Source organism: Manis javanica, chromosome 2, assembly GCF_040802235.1.
Source record: "Manis javanica isolate MJ-LG chromosome 2, MJ_LKY, whole genome shotgun sequence".
In the NCBI taxonomy this organism is placed as follows: Eukaryota; Metazoa; Chordata; class Mammalia; order Pholidota; family Manidae; genus Manis; species Manis javanica.
Genome location: NC_133157.1, coordinates 140,308,536 through 140,319,012, shown reverse-complemented (window position 1 = coordinate 140,319,012; position 10,477 = coordinate 140,308,536). Strand labels below are relative to the sequence as shown.

Genomic DNA, 10,477 nt, shown 5'->3' with positions numbered 1-10,477 from the left:
CTGTACACTTTATTTCTAGTTTTATACCTTTGTGGTCTGAAAAGTTGGCTGGTAGGATTTCAATCTTTTTGAATTTAATGATGCTCTTTTTGTGGCCTAGTATGTGGTCTATTCTGGAGAATGTTCCATGTGCACTTGAGAAGAATGTGTATCCTGTTGCTTTTGGATGTAGAGTTCTATAGATGTCTATTAGGTCCATCTGTTCTAGTTTGTTGTTCAGTGCCTCTGTGTCCTTATTTTCTTTCTGGGAGATCTGTCCTTTGGAGTAAGTGGTGTGTTAAAGTCTCCCAAAATAAATGCATTGCATTCTATCTCCTCATTTAATTCTGTTAGTATTTGTTTCACATATATTGATGCACCTGTATGGGGTGCTTATATGTTTATAATGGTTATATCCTATTGTTAGACTGAGCCCTTTATCATGTAAGGTCCTTCTTTATCTCTTGTTACTTTCTTTATTTTGAAGTCTAATTTTGTATGATACTAGTACCGCAACACCTGTTTTTTTCTCCATGTTGTTTGCGTGAAATATCTTTTTCCATCCCTTGACTTTTAGTCTGTGCATGTGTTTGGGTTTGAGGTGAGTTTCTTATAAGCAGCATATAGATGGGTCTTGCTTTTTTATCCATTCTATTATTCTGTGTCTTTTGATTGGTGGATTCAGTCCATTTACATTTAGGGATTTAGGGTGATTACTGAAAGATATGTACTTATTGCCATTGCAGGCTTTAGATTCGTGGTTACCAACGGTTCAAGGTTAGCTTCTTTACTACCCTACTGTCTAACTTAACTCGCTTATTGAGCTGTTATAAACACTGTCTGATGATTATTTCTTTCCCTTCTTATTCCTCCTCCTCCATTCTTCATATGTTGGGTGTTTCGTTCTGTGCTCTTTTTAGGAGTGCTCCCATCTAGAGCAGTCCCTCTAAAATACCCTGTAGAGGTGGTTTGTGGGAGGCAAATTCCCTCAACTTTTGCTTGTCTGGGAATTGTTTAATCCCTCCTTCATATTTAAATGATAATGGTGCTGGATACAGTATCTTTGGTTCTAGGCCTTCTGTTTCATTGCATTAAATATATCATGCCATTCTCTTCTGTCCTGTAGGGTTTCTGTTGAGAAATCTGATGATAGCCTGATGGGTTTTCCTTTGTAGGTGACCTTTTTTCTCTCTCTGGCTGGCTTTAATACTCTGTCCTTGTCCTTGATCTTTGCCACTTTAATTATTATGTGTCTTGGTGTTGTCCTCTTTGGGTCCCATCTGTTGGGAGTTCTGTGTGCCTCCATAGTCTGAGCAACTATTTCCTCCCCCAGTTTGGGAAAATTCTCAGCAATTATTTCTTCAAAGACACTTTGTGTCCCCTTTTTCTCTTTCTTCTTCCTCTGGTACCCCTATAATGTGAATATTGTTCTTTTTGGATCGGTCACACAGTTCTCTTAATATTGTTTCATTCCTGGAGATCCTTTTATCTCTCTCTGCATCAGCTTCTATGCGTTCCTGTTCTCTAGTTTCTATTCCATCAGTGGCCTCTTGCATCTTATCCATTCTGCTTATAAATCCTTCTAGAGATTGTTTCATTTTTGTAGTCTCCCTCCGGACGTCATTCCTTAGCTCTTGTATATTTCTCTGCAGCTCTGTCAGCATGTTTATGATTTTTATTTTGAAATCTTTTTCAGGGAGACTGGTTAGGTCTGTCTCTGCAGATCCTCTCCCAGGTGTTGTCTGAACTATTTTGGACTGGACTAAATTTTTGTGCCTTTTCGTGGTGATAGCAGTGGCTGTAGGCAGGTTGCAGGTGTGTCAACTGGGAGAAGAAAGTCCTTTCCTGCTTGGTGGATGCCTTGCCTTTCTCCGCTGCCTGTGTCAGTTACCCTCGCACCTGGAGCAGCCACCGGGTTAATCCCCTAAGCTGCTGTGGGCGAGGACTCCGCCAGAGCAGCACGGAGCCCTCCGGGGTGTGGCAGGCACACCAGGTGTGCTCCTCCTCAATAGTGGCACACGTGCCACTCAGCTGTGTGCCAGCAGCAGCCTTCGGGTCTGGCCGGAGCAGCTGCACGTTGGGCTGGGATTCCGGTCCGCTGCTGGGAGTGTGGCTGCTCCCTCTGGCACTGCTGCAGGTGCACGTGGGCCTCTCCCTCGAGGACCTCTCATGGGCTCCTCTGGCGCCAATACCGCCGGCACGCGCAGTCCACTCTTGGGCTGTTCGGTCTCCGTCGAGGTAGTCTCACACAAGCTGCTCCCGGTCCCCTCTGGCACTGCCAGCGCACGCAGGCTGCTCCCGGTCCCCTCCAGCACCATCTCCCCCGGCGCGCACTGCCACTCTCCCACTACTGGGCCGTTGTGTTGGGGTCCGTGCCAGTTGGGGGAATGACTCACAGGTTGCTTAGTGCCATGAGGGGCTTCAGAGCTGTGCTGCCACCCAGGGGTTTAGGGTGTCTAATGTTCCCCGGGATTCCCAGCTGCTGCCTAAGTGTGCCGGGACAACTTTGTCCAGCTGTGGGGCCCCTGTCTCTTTAAGACTCACAAAAAGCACTCGCTTTTCTTTTGTCTCAGGGGTGCCGGTTGCGGGGACCTACCCGCAGGTTTTGCTTTTCCATTTCTCTAATATCCAGCACCCCGTGCACCTTGTGTCTGCGCTCTGGATGCGGATTTCTAGAGCTGGTTGTTTAGCAGTCCTGGGCTTTCACTCCCTCTCCGTTCCTACTCCTTTCTTCCCGCTGGGTTCTCGGGTGGGGGAGCATTTGGGTCCCACCTGGCCTTGGCTTGTATCTTACTCCCTTTGTGTGATGTTGAGTTCTCGCAGATGTAGATGTATCCTGGCTATTGTATTGCATCCACTGGTGTCTCTTTTAGGAATAGTTGTATTTATTGAATTTTCAAAAATATATATGTTTTGGGGAGAAGATTTCCACTGAACTACTCACGCCCCCATCTTCCCATGATCGTCTATATCTAGTAGTTTTGTAGTGGATTCTTTAGGGTTTTTTATGTACAGTATCATGTCATCTGAAAATACTGCCAGTTTAACTTCTTCCTTGCCAATCTGGATGTTTTTTATTTCTTCGTGTTTTCTGATTGCTGTGGCTAGGACCACCCATACTATGTTGAATAGAAGTGGGGAGAGTGGGCATCTTTTTCTTGTTCCCGGAGATCTTAAAGGAAAAGCTTTCAGCTTCTCACTGTTTAGTATAATGTTGGCTGTGGGTTTGTCATATATGGCCCTTATTATGTTGAGGTACTTGCCCTCTATGCCCATTTTGTTGAGAGTTATTATCATGAATGGTTGTTGAATTTTGTCAAATGCTTTTTCAGCATCTATGGAGATGATCGTGTGGTTTTTGTCCTTTTTGTTGATGTGGTGGATGATGTTGATGGATTTCCGAATGTTGTACCATCCTTGCATCCCTGGGATGAATCCCACTTGATCGTGGTGTATGATCCTTTTGATGTATTTTTGAATTCGGTTTGCTGATATTTTGTTGAGCATTTTTGCATCTACGTTCATCTATGGAGGCAATGTTAACTGTTGCAGCCACTATGGAAATCTGTGTGGAGGATACTCAAAAAGTTAGAAATTAAACCACCATATGTTATACCAATCCCACTTCTGGGTATATATTGAAATCAAGAAGGAATTGATATCAAGGTCTCAAAAATATCTGCATTCCCACATTCATGGCAGCACTATTTACAATAGCTAAGATGTGGATAGATGAATGGATAAAGAAGATGTGGCATGACTGCCATACACAGGTGATGGATTATTTATGGCATAGATTGTGATGATGGTTCCAAGAGTATATACTTACTTCCAAGCTCATCAAGCTGTATACCTTTATATGTACACCTTTGTGTATATCAATTATACCTCACTAAAGTGGTTTAAAAAAAACAACTGTGATCTTTCGAACCCAAATGAGGATAGTGAATTGTCTCAAAAGGAGAGCATGAGACATATACTCCTCTTCCATTCAACTATCATTTTCATCTGTTTACATGCTCAATTGCCTTACTAGACTTCACATCAACCACGACTTTCACAGCTTAAGAACCAGCTTGAAAAGCACTGACTGAGGTGATCAAGTCCAAATTCCTTGCAGTGACACACAGGGCCTTCACAAGTGGCTCCTGACTCTGGCTGCCTCTTTAGCCTCAGCTCTCCCCACTGGCTGCTTCCAAAACACACATCATTCCCCACCAGAATGCTGTTTTTAATTCCCTACCTTTGAACTTCCCCTTCAGGAAAACATGGATCAAAAGTTGCTTTGCCCTCGGATTGCAGATTCTGCATTAATGTAGGTTTCATGCAGTATTTACAATTGTACTAAAAGAATATTCGTATTAATCTAAAATACAAATTTAACAAAACACCCTTTATTTTATCTGACAACCCTAAGTTGAGTTCAAGTTTTCCCGAGGCCAAGCCTCAGCTCCCCTCTTTACCTTAAGATAATAAATGAGTAATAAATTCTACACTGCAGCTCAGGCAGATGTAATAGCCTATTTTTGTTAATCAGCTCTGAAAGTGATTTGTAAGTATAATCAATACATTTCTTCTAAAATGTTACATTTAGGTCATTCTAAAATAATCAAAACCAAAGTGGTAACATTAATTATGACTAAGCACATAGTAAGAGTATATATTTTTTTATGCTGTTATAACAAATTATAACCAATATACTCGCTTAAACCAGCACAAATTTATTCTTTTACATTTCTCTAGGTCAGAAGTCTGACAAGGGACCAAGAATCCATTTCTTTGTCTTCTCCAGCTTCCAGAAGCTGCTTCCATCCCTTGGCTCATGGCCCCTTTCCTCCACCTCAGTCACAGCCTCCACATCTCTCTGAATCTTCTTCCATAGTTACATCTCCCTGACCACAGTGAGGAGGGTTCTCTGATTTTATGAGCTTGTATGATTAGATTGGGCCCACCTGGATTATTCAAGCAACTCTCCCATTTCAAGGTCAAGCACCATAGGTAGAAAAACCCAGACACAAAAATCATACCAGAGACTTTTTGTTTTGATATCCTTGTTTTTTATTAAGGTATCACTGATACACAATTTTATGAAGGTTTCACATGAGCAACATTGTGGTTAACTACATTCGCCCATATTGTCTAGTCCCACACACACACCCCATTGCAGTCACTGTCCATCAACATAGTGAGATGCTATAGAATCACTACTTGTCTTCTCTGTGCTGCACTGCCTTACCCGTGATCCCCCACACACACCATGTGTACCAATCATAATACCCCTCAATCCCCTTCTCCCTCCCTCCCTATCCATCCTCCCCTACCCCTTTCCTCTGGTAATTGCTACTCCCTTCTTGGAGCCTGTGAGTCTGCTGCTATTTTGTTCCTTCAGTTTCACTTGGTTGTTATACTCCCCAAATGAGTGAAATAATTTGGTACTTGTCTTTTTCTGCCTGGCTTATTTCACGGAGCATAATACCCTCTGGCTCCATCTGTGTTATTGGAAATCATGTGAGATAATTTAATATATGATAAAGTGATTTAAAGTAGGTGAGAAAACATAATTTAGGACAAGTGAATAACCGTTTTCTTTTTAAGTTCTTAAGTAATAAATCTTGGGTTGAATAAAGATTTAATTGGGGGAAAATAAAAGCAAAGAAAATGTAAATCTAAGGCTGGCCCAAAGGGGAGGGCTTATTGGAGATTTTACTAGAGAACATGCATTCTTTTCTCATCAGTCTGTACTTGATGACACACTACCACAGTCTCTGAGACGGACAAAACTGCTTTCTGTTACTGCATTCTTGGAGACCACCTGAAGCCCAGCAGAATGTAGAAGAGGAATAAAGTGACGGATAAGGAGATTTAGAGTTTTTTAGGGGAGTTTTGTGGGGAGGAGGTCTTCAACATCCTGAAGTTTCATGCTGCTCTTGCCCCCATACACAGCTTTTCCATGTGGACTAGTGTACTTTCTGCCAATTTACCAGTTCAGCAACCTCCCCCCACCACCTGCCCACTGAAGTTGAAGGGAACCCAATGCTCCTTTCAAGCACCATCCGAAATTAGCCTTGTCTGGGCCCTCACATACACACTCCACACCCTTGGTCTCTGAGTGCCCCGCCCTGTTATGTCATCTGGGTGGGACACTTGTGTTGCCTGGAGTTATTGTGTGCTAACTGCTGACTGGGGTCTGGGCTGTTGTGGCCCCTAGGTTGGCTTACACAGCACTAGTGCTGTTCAGTGGACGGCAGCAGGGGAGCTGAGGTCTGAAGCCCGAGGGTTTGTTATGATGAAGAGGATATTTGGATCCTGGGGTCTGCAGTGCTCCTTCAGAAACCATTCCACTAACACAGAGGTTGACTGCTGCAGAGTCAACTTTCAGGCCCAGTACCATATCCAAAGCAAAGATGTCAGAAAGATCCACATGGCTGCCAGTAAGGGCAAAGTAGCCAGAGTGAAGCACATTCTGTTTATGGGGAAAAATGGCTTAAATGACACAGACAAGAAGAATAGGTAAGAGGGGCCAGGAGGCCAGAGGCAGTCTGGGAGGAGGTGGGGGGACCTGGGAAAGTGGTCACCTTCCAGGCTTACCTGGGGAGCCAAGCCTCCTAGCGCCAAGGCCCCACAGGACCTGGGTCCCAGAAGCCTGACAAGGGGTCTGGTGCCCATGCCCACAGTATGAGAATGAGAGACAAAAATTAGCGATTTCAGATTAACATAATTCTTACAGAGCACTTACTGACAGTTTGGCAGTGATTTAACTAAACATCACTAATAGGAAAACGGAGTATAGACAGCATTTCATTTTATTTTTTAATATTAATTTTTATTTTTTTCTTTTGTTATCATTAATCTACAATTACATGAAGAACATTATGTTTACTAGGCTTTCCCCTACCCCAAGTCCCCCACACACACCCCATTACAGTCACTGTCCATCAACATAGTAAGATGTTGTAGAATCACTACTTGTCTTCTCTGTGTTGCAAAGCCCTCCCCTTTCCCCCACCCCCCACATTATACATGCTAATCATTATACCCTCTTTCTTCTTTCCCGCCCTTATCCCTCCCTACCCTCCCATTCTCCCCAGTCTCTTTCCCTTTGGTAACTGTTAGTCCATTCTTGGGTTCTGTGATTCTGCTGCTGTTTTGTTCCTTCAGTTTTTCTTTTTTTCTTTTACTCCACAGATGAGTGAAATCATTTGGTATTTGTCTTTCTCCGCTTGGCTTATTTCACTTAGCATAATACCCTCTAGCTCCATCCATGTTCTTGCAAATTGTAGGATTTGTTCTCTTCTTATGGCTGAATAATATTCCATTGTGTATATGTACCACATCTTCTTTATCCATTCATCTACTGATGGACACTTAGGTTGCTTCCATTTCTTGGCTATTGTAAATAGTGCTGCTATAAACATAGGGGTGCATCTGTCTTTTTCAAACTGGAGTGCTGCATCCTTAGGGTAAATTCCTAGAAGTGGAATTCCTGGGTCAAATGGTAAGTCTATTTTGAGTATTTTGAGGAACCTCCATATTGCTTTCCACAATGGTTGAACTAATTTACATTCCCACCAGCAGTGTAGGAGGATTCCCCTTTCTCCGCAACCTCACCAACATTTGTTGTTGTTTGTCTTTTGGATGGTAGCCATCCTTACTGCTGTAAGGTGATATCTCATTGTGGTTTTAATTTGCATTTCTCTGATAACTAGTGATGTGGAGCATCTTTTCATGTGTCTGTTGGCCATCTGAGTTCCTTCTTTGGAAAACTGTTCAGCTCCTCTGCCCATTTTTTAATTGGATTATTTGCTTTTTGTTTGTTGAGGTGCGTGAGCTTTTTATCTATTTTGGATGTCAAGCCTTTATCGGATCTGTCATTTACAAAAATATTCTCCCATGCTGTAGGGTACCTTTTTGTTCTATTGTTGGTGTCCTTTGCTGTACAGAAGCTTTTCAGCTTGATAGTCCCACTTGTTCATTTTTGCTTTTGTTTTCCTTGCCCAGGGAGATATATTCATGAAGAAGTCGCTAATGTTCATGTCTAAGAGATTTTTGCCTATGTTTTTCTCTAAGAGTTTTATTATTTCATGACTTACATTCAAGTCTTTGATCCATTTTGAATTTACTTTTGTGTATGGGATTAGACAGTGGTCCAGTTTCATTCTATTACATGTAGCTGTCCAATTTTGCCAGCACCATCTGTTGAAGAGACTGTCATTTCCCCATTGTATGTCCATGGCTCCTTTATTGAATATTAATTGACCATATATGTTCACAGCATTTTATTTTTAATGTATACATTTTCATACCATAATATGAGATATCACAGAAAAGTGCATAATGGAATAAAAGTGCCTAACAAAAATACTTCCTAAAAGCACATAATACATAATGAGAAAAATGAAAACTTATTTGTCAACTTGTAAAAATTCTTTGGGTAAAATGCAATATCCATTTTATATGGGTGCACACCTATGTATATACCTGCTTTTTACTGATGGACCTGGGAAAGGAATTTTGAAGTGGGAAAATCTTTATTAAATAGGGAGATTCATTTTCTCAAAATGTGTGCTCTTCTTATATTTATTAATTTCACATAAACGAAATAAAAAACAATCACGCTTTTAAAAATTGGAGGTTCCTTATGCTGTCCCTCTTTTATTGCTGTGATGAAATTTAGGAAAGTCTTGTATATTAAACAAAGGTTTGTCCTTCTAGACTAGATATCAAAATGTGCTATAAATTATCAGAGTGTTGAGCTATTAACAACTGAAAAGACAGATAAATGAATGGAACACAATGGAAAGTGACCAAATCCCCACATATATATAGACTCAAATAACATTTTCCTATCAGTAGGAAGAGTTGAATCATTTATAAATGGTGGAGAGATACCTGCTAATTATGTGGAGATAAGTAGCCAGATTTTTATCCCACAAAAAGTTGTTCCAGATGGAATTTGTAGTACAGTGTATTTTTCTTTTTCTTTTTGAAATATCTGAGTTCTGCAATGAAAATATATAAAAATTATAGTGGATCTTTTTTATTAATGAAGTAATTCTGGGGGAGTGCAGAACTATGACTCTCACACAGATAAAAATAACTACTTTTAAAAGATGTTTTTGAGGATTAGTATCTTCTGACAACTTGTAGCCTGTTGAGAAATAAACAATCTTTTTATCTGTGACTGTAGATTTTATTATGTATATGTTTAATTATCATGTTTTTTATTATGTGTAGCTTTATTACATTTATGTAAACAATTACCTTAGCTGCATCCTTGTGAAAATAAAAAACAGTAAATAACAAAGGATGACTGTTACTATTGAAAAAGTTTAGAAAATTTTAGTAGTGTCCTTATGAAAACAAAAATCAAAAATAGCAAATACTACTATTGCAAAAGTATTGCCTTTATAAAAGTTTTCTTTAAAAATACTTAATTCTCCAACAGCAAATTCTACTCAGGACTCTTTGATTCTTAAACACTTGATGTTTCTCAGTGTGAGCAAGATGAAAAATTTTAAATTGAAGTGTTAGAATCTAATCTCAACTGAAGCTTTTCCTACTCTTTCAAACAAAAGCACTTCTGATCATACAAAATTGTAAAAGATAATTTTTACCTGCCTTCTTGAATGTTTATAATAGTATTCAGTCCTAAGTTGATCATCACACATATCTAATTTTCATACAACCTGTAAATGTAAATATTGAATAAAACCAACTATCCTCATCACTGAATCCTGAGTTTCCTTTGGCTTAAAGTTTCATGAAAATCAAAATACTTATTTTTTTATAAATTTCTGCTTCTGTTTTGATATTTCAGAAGAACCGTCATCCCATAATGCTTTTAAGAACTAAAATTTATTTAAGTCCAAGCATGTGAACTGCAGTAGATCTGTTGTGTATACCATTATTTCATTTAACATAATTCACAGTGGATTGTCTGATGCTGTACTATTTTATGCACTAATAAGAAACTTTTTAAATGCTGCCAATTAGTTATCAGACATTATGAATTATAGTTGCATTCCAATGTGAGATGTTAAAATGTGAGGAAATGAGAATCTTAAAATGATTCAAATACAGTGTTCTAATTAAAACATTTCTGTAAAGTAGGCACAATTACATCATTTTACTAAATTGGATTATATTTGTAAAGGAGTAGTAATAGTAATAATTATAACAATAGTGTAGCAATTGCTGACCCACTGTTTGTGCTAGGAAGTGTTCTAAAGCATTTAGCATAGATTCTTATTTAAACATAACAGTAGTATCCCATGAGATAACTTAATTTTTATCTCCATTATGTTGATGAGGAAATTGAGGCACCAAAATGCCAAGTGATCACTAAAGTGTAAGATTCAAACCTAAGGTGAACTGAATCCCAAGGTCATGCTCTTTCTATCAAATAGTCTACACTTTCATTAATGTGGTGAGTAATAAGGCTGATAAATATTGTACCTTCTCCAGGAAAAGTAAATGTTTGTTTTGAAGACTTACGCTC

The 10,477-nt window shown here is 39.8% G+C and overlaps 1 protein-coding gene across 1 annotated transcript in view; it reads left to right on the top strand.

Moving 5' to 3' along the window:
• The first annotated feature begins 457 nt into the window (after positions 1 to 457).
• The window catches only part of LOC140845646 (uncharacterized), a 59,819-nt gene continuing 49,799 nt past the window's right edge, over positions 458 to 10,477 (top strand). The window contains exon 1 of the mRNA XM_073220316.1: positions 458 to 6,489. Coding sequence (XP_073076417.1) covers positions 6,263 to 6,489 — 227 coding nt within the window. The 5' untranslated portion in view covers positions 458 to 6,262. The remainder of the gene's footprint in view (positions 6,490 to 10,477) is intronic.